Here is an 11,267-nt window from a genome sequence, read left to right as displayed (position 1 = left end):
CTTCACAGATCGCTCGTAAGTATAGCTGGGCCAATAACCGTTATGCTCCTATAGTTACATTTGTCTTCTTAAGTACCACTGATCCCTCTAATGAACATAAGTCATAGTCATACTATGACTGAGTCTTCTCTTCCAAAGAGAAGCTGTGGCCACTATGTTCAAGCCTCGGAATCAGCCCTTAAGGGAGCAATCTCTCTACTTATCCTTGCTTCAGGAAATGAGTGAATTCCATCTTGTGGATTGAGTTCCTAGCTCCCAGATCAGACAAGTCTCCAAAAAGGTAGGCATGTTGAGTTGGCAATCTGGCCACTCTCACCCATACTAATCAAAGGATCGCCCTCAAAGGAAAGAGTTCCCAAGACACTCAGGATTAAGGTCGTGTCACCTATGGTCGTTTAGGTAAGATGCAAGTCTCTAGTATCAACGACGTTATATACAGAGTCTAGTCATCTCGTAGTCCAGGTCTTATACAAACTCTTTGTATAGGACACCCCTACTCGCACGTCTCCACATGAATGGTCAGGATCAACCATCTGTAGTAGTTTACAACACTTGCAAACCTCTACAAAGTGGACCGTATCTGTAGTGTTACCAGGATCAGATATCCCACCTTAATCCTTATACTACATACCTATTTAGGTTATCACTTAAGGCATGATCTACTTGTATATCACATATACATGCTTAAGTTCACATTAAGATAACCAAGGAGCTTTGTTTATTGGATATGAGTAAATGTCATAATTAAATAACACTTATTTTATTCATTAAACAATGTGTATCTTTACAAAACAACAAGACTCCGGGAGAATTAGGACACTAATCCTAACAGACCAGACATGTGTATGGCTAGCTTCACCATCCTGCCAATTGGAATAATGGTAACCATTTACTGCACTTCTGAATAGGAATTCATTAGTTGACTATTATATGTTTTTAATGTTTTTTTCGCCGTGTAGAGTCACCTAAATTCTCGAGATAGTTTCTAAAACCATATTAAAAACAAGTCGACTTTGCATGCTGCTGTAGCATGGGGGGAAGAGACGTTATCGGATTATGTCATGGGTAAATTCAATGTCAAGTGGTCAGATATGGACTTCGTGTATATGGCAACAAACATCGATCAACATTGGATGCTGATTTCATTCGATCTAAATAGAGGCCGGTTGTTCGTATTTGATTCACTACCGTCCATGATATTAAATAAGAAGTTGGAGTCTTTCCTTGAATCGTTGACTTACACCTTACCATCGCTTCTTCACTACTATGATGAGGTTTATAAACATGTCCTATGCCTATAAACTTGTCTTTGATTAGTTCACCAACTACCGTAGCCGTTGTTTGTCTATGGTCATGAATTAAAATTTCAATAGAACATGTGTGCGACCGCATATACTTCATGATCTTAAATATGTCACACCCTGGAATATTTACTGCGCAAAGGCTCCACTTACAATTATCCTCTATACATTTGACAGTAAACAAAGACTTAATTGACTTCTTTACCTTATATTCAAAATTATTGTTTATGGACAAAATAGACAATCTCATTTTTAAATCATTCTTACTCAAAAAAATTTGACCAACTTCAACATCTGTCTCAGATGAAAAGGTACCAGGCATAATCAATTCCCCTCTAGACATGAAGACATGAAATTCAATTATGTTGATCTCTCAGTAATAGCCACTGCAGGTCTATGCACCTCTGAAGGATCACAATCCATAGAATTCAATCCTATCGATCTTTTATTATCAACCACGAAAGGCTGAGGGACCACAATCCATAAAATTCAAGCCTATTGATCTCTCATTACCAAGCACAGGTCCGTTACATTGAGTTTCTGTTTCCAAGTCCACTATATGAATGTTGTCATTGCCTATTGATAATGTTGATGGTTGAGTGTTCATAGACAATGAAATATCACCATCTTCTCGATTAAGCTCATATGATACCTCGTATTGTCTGTCTACACCTATACCATTATGACTCATATTCACATTTTCGTTGTGGTATGATTTTAGCGTTATATATAGTTGAACTTTAGAAAGATCGTCCTGGCAAAGAATGAAGTAAACATCACTGTCCTTCCATATGTACTATGGAGGGGCTTCAAAGTCAAGCTTATATTTAACTCTCGTAACAACATCAAACTCTGAGCAACTTACATTTGCAACCCTGTAAATGTGAGCTTTAAGTTCTTCATATTTCAAGGTAATAGGCACAATGATTCCTGTTAGCTCGCCTCCAACATACAAATTTTGGTTATCATCCCAATTACCTCCGTATCGAATTAGTACACACTTTTCTGTCATCCTACAAAGCAAGAGAACATTTTTTATTAAGCAGATAGTAATACACATGGATCTCTCTCTCCATCTTTCTCGTTGTCGTTTTTTTTCACACCCCCTTCGTTATGCTATTTACATTGTCTATTTCATATCTTTTTTGAGACCACGTTTCTACAAACACCAATGAAACCAAGTTCAAGAAAAGTCTGTTCCGTTCTGAAAACTCTGTTTGGTTCCGAAAAACTCCGCTTTGGAAAACCCCGTTCAACAAAATGACAGTTCAAATGAAGTTTAGATTTTAAAGAATTCACCATTACATATTTTGCTGTGTGTTAAATCAAGTTGTAGACAGATTTCGTGAAAATTGTCAAATCGATCATATAGTGACAAACAATCACATCACGATGGAAGATAAACAAACAGCGAGAGCAAGATGGTTATCAAGGGAAATTCTTGTAATCTCATACCGTGATAACGTCAACAGAAGGTCAATTAACAGTTTTTTTTAAAAAAGGGATCATTTAACATTATGGATCTAGATATTGGGTCATTGGCCCAAATTTCCCGCTAGGTTGGACATGAGGCACGTGCACAAAGGAGTTAGACAAATCGAAGTAAAACAAAATCACATATTTGCCTAAAATCAAACTCACGACTTGTTGATACAAATGCCAATCAGACCAGCAATATTATTCAAAAATCAGTTTTGAACTTTAAAATATATGTATTATCAGTTAGTTCAATTATTTATTTGTGAAACCTATCCTACCAATTTCATTTCTTCCACTCATACTCACCATGGTTTTTTCCCTTTTTTTTTTTTTTTTTTTTTGGAATAATTTTATTTTAAAATCAAAAATTAAATTGATAACGTGAGATTTGGAGGCAAAAATCAAAATTTCGTTTGATTTTCCCATGGAGTGGGAAGCCAAAAAAAAAGAAGATGAAGATAAATAACGTAAAAATAAACTCCGCGCGAATGGGCAAAACTCTTCAAAATTTTAGAAACCAAGCTCCCCGCCATAGACCGACTTAAACAACCACAACGCGCGTAAACCACAATCGTCCAACTATATCCTCCTCATTGGAGCGTGTTCCACACATCCGAAACCACGCGTGAGTCACCGTGTCCCATAACTATAGTGATACTTCACGGGCACGACTTTTATGTTGGGAGTCCCACGCGCGAGGTTCATTTCATTTGAGTCGACGAACCGAACAGCCGCCGTACAGCTGTACACTTAAAAACATTCAGAAATCAGTTTAGAGAGAGAAACTCCTCTGTTTCTAGAGAGAGAAAGTGCTCTCTCGTTTGAGAGACGACTGCAAGATCCGGAAGCACTCAAACAACGAATTTCCCCTGCTTCAAACCCTACTGTAAGCTTCCGTTAAGCTCCTCTTTTTTTTTTTTTTTTTTTTTTTTTCCATTCATTCTTCTTCTTCTTCTTCTTCTGGAGTTTGTAGCTGTGTTATTAGGGTTTGATCGGAGGTATTTTTTATGTTAATGGGTTTTTAGGGATTAGGGTTTTCTTTTTCTTTTCTTTTTTTTTTTTCTTGCCTTTTGGTTTAAGTTTTTTTTGTTCATTTCGGATAATTGAGGGCTTTCTTGGCCTTGTTTTCTTGCAACGGACAAGTGTTCTATCTTTTTCGGACAAGCTTCAGCTGGGGTGTTCTGTGTGTGTGTGTTTCCCTTTTTGGGAAATAGGGTATTTAGGGCTTTTGGTTGAGTTTCATGTATGGCTTCGGGACCTACAGTTGGCGAGGAAGGTGTGGGTGATGGTGTTAGAGAGAAACAGAGGTACGTGGAGAGTAAGGTGTACACTAGGAAGGCCTTCAGAGGCCAAAGGAAGAACAACAACAACAATAACAATACAAATTCAATTGCTGATATAGTCACAGCCACGACTTCTGCTGTTGAGAATAAAGAAGATAATGATAATGATCGAAATAAGGAAACTGCTACCGCTACCGCTACTGTCCCAACCACTGACACTGCTACTACCACCACCACCAATGACAATAACGATGCCAATGTCAATAGTAACATTAACCATGACAAAGATAACAATTTGGTTGAGCCTCTTCCTTGTACTACGGTGACGGAGGACAAGAATACGACTCAGCAGCAGCTCATTTCGAGAATTGATGCAGCGTCTGATGATTCCTCGTGTCTCAATCGTCAGCATCTTGCAGTTGGTGATGCAGTGCAGAGCACTCGAGACCAACCCTCAGGAAATGGTGTTATGGAAGTGGCTGTGGAAAATCAAAATAACAGTAATTTGGCGTCAAAGTCTAAGCTGGAGATGCGAGAACTTCGGCATAAGCTTGAGAGTGATCTTGAGATGGTAAGAAATGTGTTGAAAAGAATCGAGACAAAACAGGTGGAGTTAAGCGAGTCTAGTAATTTTCATGGTACGGCTAATGAAGAGATGGATAAGGTTGGTGGGGACAAGCAGATTCATCCTGAGGTTGCTGCTGTTCGTGTGCCTCGTGAACCTTCTAGGCCTCTCAATAAATTGAGTGTATCAGTGTTGGAGAATAGTCAGGGTGTGAGTGATTATGTGGAGAAAGAAAAAAGAACTCCTAAAGCAAACCAATTTTATCGAAACTCTGAATTCATACTTGGAAAAGATAAGCTGCCTCCAGCTGAGAGTAATAAGAAGGCAAAAATGAATATAAAGAAGTCGGGTGGAGGAGAAATTGCTCATGGTTTTGGGATGGGTTCCAAGTTCTTTAAGAGCTGCAGCGCACTTCTCGAAAAATTGATTAAGCACAAGTATGGTTGGGTGTTTGATGCTCCTGTCGATGTTCAGGGTCTTGGTCTGCATGACTACTACACCATCATCAAGCATCCAATGGACCTAGGAACGGTAAAATCTAGGCTGAACAAAAATTGGTACAAGTCGCCTAAAGAATTTGCTGAGGATGTGAGACTTACATTTCGAAATGCTATGACATATAATCCCAAAGGACAAGATGTCCATGTAATGGCAGAGCAATTGTTGGCAATATTTGAGGATAGGTGGGTTATTATAGAGGCAGACTATAATCGAGAGATGAGGTTTGGATCAGACTATGGTGCTGCTCTTTCCACACCTACTTCCAGAAAGGCTCGTCTTCCACCACCACCACCTCTTGACATGAAACGAATATTGGAAAGGTCAGAATCTACCACGTATCGTCTAGATTCCAAGAATAGACCTTTGAGTGCTACGCCCTCAAGTAGAACACCTGCTCCAAAAAAGCCCAAGGCAAAAGATCCTCATAAAAGGGACATGACTTATGAGGAGAAGCAAAAACTCAGTAGTAACCTTCAGAATTTGCCTTCTGAAAAACTGGATACCATTTTACAAATAATTAAGAAGAGAAATTCAAATATTTTTCAAGATGACGAAGAAATTGAGGTGGATATTGATAGCGTGGATGCAGAGACGCTCTGGGAGCTTGATAGGTTTGTGACAAACTACAAAAAAAGTTTGAGCAAGAACAAGAGAAAAGCTGAGCTTGCACTTCGAGCAAGAGCAGATGATGAACACAATACTGCCCGAAAGGTAAAACCCTGAATAAAATTGTGATGTATATTGTGATATTGTGCTATAAAGTACTAAAGATGGATCCTGCTGTTTTCTTTTACCAATCCAGGCCCCCGTTGTGATGGAGGTCCCAAAGGAAACTAAAGCAGGTGGATAAATCATTGTGTCAGGTTTTTGAATCTTATTTTCTTAGTTTGTCTATTTACTAAATCCCAAATTTAAAACATTGTACACAGATGAAAATATTGTTTCATCGTCAGTGCCCGTTCAAGGACAGGGCAATAGTAGGAGTAGGTCAAGTAGTTCAAGCAGTTCTAGCAGTGATTCTGGATCTTCATCTAGTGGTATGACTATTTTGGTTCTTTCTTATCATTTTTAAACTGAAGTCATTCCAATTATTTATTTCTGCATTCCTGAGGCTGGCATTTTAGTAATGTATTTTTGTTGAAGCTCTATTCTTATTCTTATAGCCTTATTAACTGGTTTTTTTTTTTTTTTTTTTTTTTTTTTTTTTTTTTTTTTTTTTTTTTTTTTTTTTTTTTTTTTTTTATGAATTACAGATTCAGATAGTGAAAGTTCTTCAGCATCTGGATCTGATACAGGGTCTTAAAGGGCTTCAAAAAATCTTCAGGTTGTGCTACCTAATTAGTCTGAATTTCTGTTTCATATAAATCTTTGGATCATGTTCTTGTTCCTCTGATGAGTTCTTGGTTTCTGGATCCCTTCTTCATCTGCTATGTTCTAGTATAATCGTAATCTTGGTGTAGTTGAGTTCAATCACCGTTGAGGTTAGATAAATTTATTTGTTCAATATCTCGATCGAACTGGATCAGAAGGATTTTGTGTTTAACCAGGAAAGGCTAGAATTCTTATAAGAGGCAAAATCTTATCTTCTAATATATATATACACATAGTATTTTAATTTTGTAAATTCAGGGGTAGATTAGAGAACTTTAAAATTTCAACTTTGTATATAATTTTTTAAATCTAGGATGTCTCCTTTCTTCGTTCTGTCCTTTACTTCAACGTTGGGGTGTGAATTAAGATTACTATCTAATATGTTAAAGTCTTCATTGTTGGCCACTTGTCTGAGAAAATTGTGAAATCCTCACCAAACATCTCTTGAAGCTATACGTATTAAATGCTTTGCACCCGGTGATTTTAGTTTTAGTTTAGTTTATAGTTATAAATAAATTCTTTATGTAATTAAAATGGTATGATTTTAAAATATATTGAGTCTGTTAAGAATAAACAAATTGATCAGAACTTTTACAAAAACAGACCAAATTTAATCGAAGTTGCAATACTCTGTAATTATTACTGTTATGCTGAACACTTCAAATGGTGAAATAGAGATTATGGATTTGCACATGACATGAAGATTTGAACTGAGATCTCTTGAGTTCATGAATTTGCACATGATATGAAGATTAAGAAGCTTATTCAGTTTCCCATTTCCCCCTTTTCTAGGATCTCCATATTATCTAATTTAAACTTTGTGATTGACAATTTTTAGTTAAAGGAATGAAAATCTTACCATGACCTTTTGTTTTCTTGGACAGATGTCAAATTTTTGAAGTCGTTGGCGTGTACTTCAGGCAGAAAGAACCCTCAGCTTTTCTGATTAAAATCCAAATAATTGTCGTGCAGGGTTGTAAAGGCGGCGTGAAGTCGATTCATGGTCAGCCAGTGGCAAACTGAGTTTTTGATGTTATATTGGAGAGAAGACTTCACTGCATACCACCCCCCATGTAGCCATTTATTCATCCTCAAATTTGTATAATATTGTAGTAATCTGATCGATTAGTCCCTCTTGCATAGCACCTGTACATTGCTAATCAATTGCTGCCATCTCTATTGTTTTTTTAGTTCAAATCCTCCCCATCCCCTTATTATTAGAGTTTGTAAACCAAATGTCAGTAACAGCAAAAAGGAGTTGGTGGGTAAGCTTTGAAGATTCCTGGAGGCTTGTATCTACCCTTTTATGGATGCCATATTGAATGTAAGGATTGTGAGGCACTTCCATAGTGTTTGCAAGGGCTGCTGTTGCTGCTGCTTGTGTTTTTAGTTGTAAAGGATTAAGAGAAAAATATGATTTTGATTAGATTCTGTATGGTTAATCGAGTTAGCCTTTTGTCAAGTGCTTGCATTTCGTATGATTTTTCGCATTATGCTTCTTCTGATTCATTGAAAATGTTAGACTTCAGTCTCTAGGAAATTGAAATAGTGATTCATTGAAAGTATTAGACTAAGTTGCTATATGACCTCTACCTTTTAAAAGGTTTCAAAAGTACCTTGGAAGTAGAAATTTGTTAAAATGTTGGAAGAAATTTTAGACTTACAATTAGGAGGTAGTGATATGAAACTGAAATGGGCTAAAAAACTTATCTACCTATTGTTGGTCTCAATTTTCATTTAAGATTTTAATGGATTTCTAATAGTTATGAAACATTGAGGAGAGATTTGAACGAAATATTTGTACTTTTAAAATATGATAAAGTTATATAATTTAACCTCTGAAAGATAAGATATGCTTACCTTGCCAAGTTTGCTGTATCAAGTTAGATCAATGAGCTGATTGTCTTGCTAATGGTTTATTTATTTCATTTTGGAAGGGTCCTTGGTTCAGTTGTGTTCTTTGCAATGTGCTGCAACGATAATTTTGTCTTGCGCCTCAACCGAACTTTAAGGTGGGCAATGCATAGATTGTGGATACACAAATTGAAAATTTCTATCTTCGTTAAGACTCTGGAGACTATTGGATGGGCTATTTTGTCCCATCTTCTATCTTCTATCTAATTACGTTAATTATTTGATATTTGGTCTTGATTTTGAGACATCTTCATCGTTTTTCTGTCAAATCTCTCGTAGTTGATTTTGATTGTATTTCAAAATCAATTTAATCAATAAAAATTAGAGGTTAAATGTCGATTCCAACGATCGTCGTGATGAACATAACTCAACTTTTCAAAGTTAATTTATCCATTCCAATATATATATATATATATTTTTTAATGAGGTGAGCATAAATATGAGCATGACCACACAAATTTTGGCGCGGTCCGAATTGGTATAGGAAGAATGATGCAGCGTCTTCGACTCAAATCTCTACTTTTATGGCCTACTCTTCGCTCTTCTTCCTATCCCCATCTCCATTCTCAAACCCTCAAACTAAATTCCTCTTCTCTTCAATACACGCCTTGGTCTGGTATCAAAGCTTGGAGGCAGAGTCCCCTCAATGAGAATCGATTTTGGGGACCCAATGGACCAGAGCCTCTGGCTGAATCATCATCAACTGGGTTTCTCTTTGACAGCCGAATCGAATCGGCTTCGTCTCTTGCGGAGTTGGGTGCATTGGTTCTCTCTACCAGTGACCCTTTGACCAAATCCATACTCTCTCATCTTGCTTACTCCAGATGGTCTCAGGAAGATCTTCCCATTGGTGTTTTTGATGCTCCTTCCCGTCCTGCTCGGCCCCCTGTGCCGAAATTGGTTAGTTTTCTCATTTCCGGCATATGCTTTTCTTTATGGAAAATGTTCGATTCAATTCTTAGAATAAACTGTTATTTTTGTTTGCTTGATGTTGAACTTGCTCGAGGTTATGAATTTGATTCGTTATTGTGATTTCACCACTACACAGAAATAGTAATAACCTTCTTAAAATCTGCCGTGATAATGTATTTCATGATTTATTCGGAGAATTGTTCTTTCCATCTCCTCTGCTTTTGAGTTATGCAGTGATTTTGAAATGATTAAACTCGTTTAAAATCATTTAAAAAACACATTGATTTTAATATTCGATGCTATTAAAATTGATTTTCAGTGACTAAAAGCATTTTTTTAGAGATTTTGAAAAGGACAAAAGTGACTTTATCCATTTTAGAATCATTTTCAAATATGCCTGGCAGTTTCAATGAAATATTGATTTTAAATAGATGAACTTGCTTTCATGGAGAAGAATGAAAGAAGGTTTAAAAAGTTGTCTTTTAATCGTTTGCTAGGTCTCCCCAAAGGAAATTCCGGCTCCTAAAAACGCAGGATTGCCTCTGAATGCTTATATGTTACACAATCTTGCTCATGTTGAGCTTAATGCAATCGATTTGGCTTGGGACACAGTCGTTCGATTTTCTCCCTTCAGTGAAGTTCTTGGGGAGGGGTTTTTTGCTGACTTTGCTCATGTTGCTGATGATGAGAGTCGCCATTTTATGTGGTGTTCACAGAGACTTGCTGAACTTGGTTTCAAGTGAGGAGATTATAAACCTTGGGTGTAATAGTTGATATTTATTCGTAGTTACTCACCTTGATTACTTTGCTACAAGATATGGAGATATGGCTGCTCATAATTTGCTTTGGAGGGAGTGTGAGAAATCATCTGACAATGTAGCTGCACGCTTGGCAACAATCCCGCTCGTCCAGGTAAATTTGTGTCCATGCTTGTGGTTAGTTATTTGTTTCTTTATACAATGCTTGAATTCCTTGAATTTTCCGTGTTTCTGCTTTTGATAATCTAGAATTTTAATTTGTGAAAGTAGAAGGTTTAAACAGTGATTAGGAGAATTAAATCTTCAAAATGTAGTATAGTAAGTGTTGAAATACGTTGAATTAGCCCCAAGGGCATTTTTGTAATTTACACTATATTTGCTAAATTAGGGTTTCATCTCATTCTATTTATATCTGAGGTTGGGTCTATTGTAGGTATGACATTAAATAATAAGTCCTTTTCTATCGTGGTTTTTCTTCCCCGAATTAGGGTTTTCCACGTAAACTCCTTGTGTCATCTTCTTTCTCTTCTTTTTCAATATGGTATCAGAGCAAGGTGATGAAACTCTAGCCCCGATAGAAGAAACTCAGTCATCAAACTTGATAGGTGAAGGTACACTGACTAATGAGGCTGTGATTCCAGCAGCAGTTGACTGCTATCTCCGAACCATCATCCTAGGTGGCTCAGCCGAACAGATCCAGCTGGCGAGGCGAACAGCAGGTGGTGGGCTTGCTCTAGCCGGCGCGCCGATTAGCTTCCAGACTCAGCCGTTCCAGTCGAACACCATCGAGGAAGGTCCCATCGCTTCGCACGTTCTCCAGCTGGCGCACGCGAGCGGTTCACAATCGATCGGACCCTCAACTTCGCACGCGACCGTCTCAGCTTTGCATGTCCTCCAGCCGGGGCACGCGAACGATTTACAGTCGATCGGTCCTTCGGCATAAACTCTTTTTTTTTTTCGAAAATTTCAGCCCCAGTATGCGGTGAGCAATTGCAAAAAAACAATTTAAGTGGCACACGGGATCAGTGCTGGAAATTGCATGGTCGCCCTTCCAAATGGTAAACGTCGCCCTCCGAATGACAAGTTGAAAAATCTAGGCGTGCTCTAGTGGGTAAATCAGTTGAGGGGAGCTACACAATCTCAGACACAAGCTCCAGTGACCAACCATGGTCGATCAAGTACC

General features: G+C 37.7%; 2 protein-coding genes across 3 annotated transcripts in view; both read left to right on the top strand.

Annotated features, from left to right (window-relative positions):
* The first annotated feature begins 3,507 nt into the window (after window positions 1–3,507).
* On the top strand, window positions 3,508–7,962 carry LOC120077833 (transcription factor GTE4). 2 transcript variants are annotated; one of them, XM_039031896.1, is made up of 6 exons: window positions 3,508–3,666; window positions 3,924–5,840; window positions 5,932–5,971; window positions 6,059–6,166; window positions 6,383–6,453; window positions 7,385–7,962. In XM_039031896.1, exons 2-5 carry the CDS (start codon window positions 4,026–4,028, stop codon window positions 6,430–6,432), a joined length of 2,013 nt encoding a protein of 670 aa, XP_038887824.1. In that variant the 5' UTR covers window positions 3,508–3,666; window positions 3,924–4,025; the 3' UTR covers window positions 6,433–6,453; window positions 7,385–7,962. The 2 variants fall into 2 exon arrangements, with proteins under 2 accessions (XP_038887824.1, XP_038887823.1); XM_039031895.1 differs by lacking the exon at window positions 3,508–3,666 and having other exon boundaries at window positions 3,691–5,840.
* Window positions 7,963–8,865: 903 nt separating this feature from the next.
* LOC120077728 (uncharacterized protein HI_0077) overlaps window positions 8,866–11,267 on the top strand; it is a 9,301-nt gene continuing 6,899 nt past the window's right edge. The window contains exons 1-3 of the mRNA XM_039031700.1: window positions 8,866–9,314; window positions 9,824–10,065; window positions 10,142–10,238. Coding sequence (XP_038887628.1) covers window positions 8,904–9,314; window positions 9,824–10,065; window positions 10,142–10,238 — 750 coding nt within the window. The 5' untranslated portion in view covers window positions 8,866–8,903. The remainder of the gene's footprint in view (window positions 9,315–9,823; window positions 10,066–10,141; window positions 10,239–11,267) is intronic.

The sequence above is a fragment of the Benincasa hispida genome, chromosome 5 (assembly GCF_009727055.1).
Source record: "Benincasa hispida cultivar B227 chromosome 5, ASM972705v1, whole genome shotgun sequence".
Lineage (NCBI taxonomy): Eukaryota > Viridiplantae > Streptophyta > Magnoliopsida > Cucurbitales > Cucurbitaceae > Benincasa > Benincasa hispida.
Note: the sequence above shows the minus strand (reverse complement) of the source record. Positions and strands in the feature narration are given on the sequence as shown.

Excerpts from the sequence above, each read along its gene's own strand:
- LOC120077833 (XM_039031896.1), top strand. The coding sequence starts at position 4,026 with ATGGCTTCGGGACCTACAGTTGGCGAGGAAGGTGTGGGTGATGGTGTT. Across the intron at positions 5,972-6,058 it reads CCCAAAGGAAACTAAAGCAG|ATGAAAATATTGTTTCATCG; the intron begins GTGGATAAATCA and ends CATTGTACACAG. Across the intron at positions 6,167-6,382 it reads TTCTGGATCTTCATCTAGTG|ATTCAGATAGTGAAAGTTCT; the intron begins GTATGACTATTT and ends TATGAATTACAG.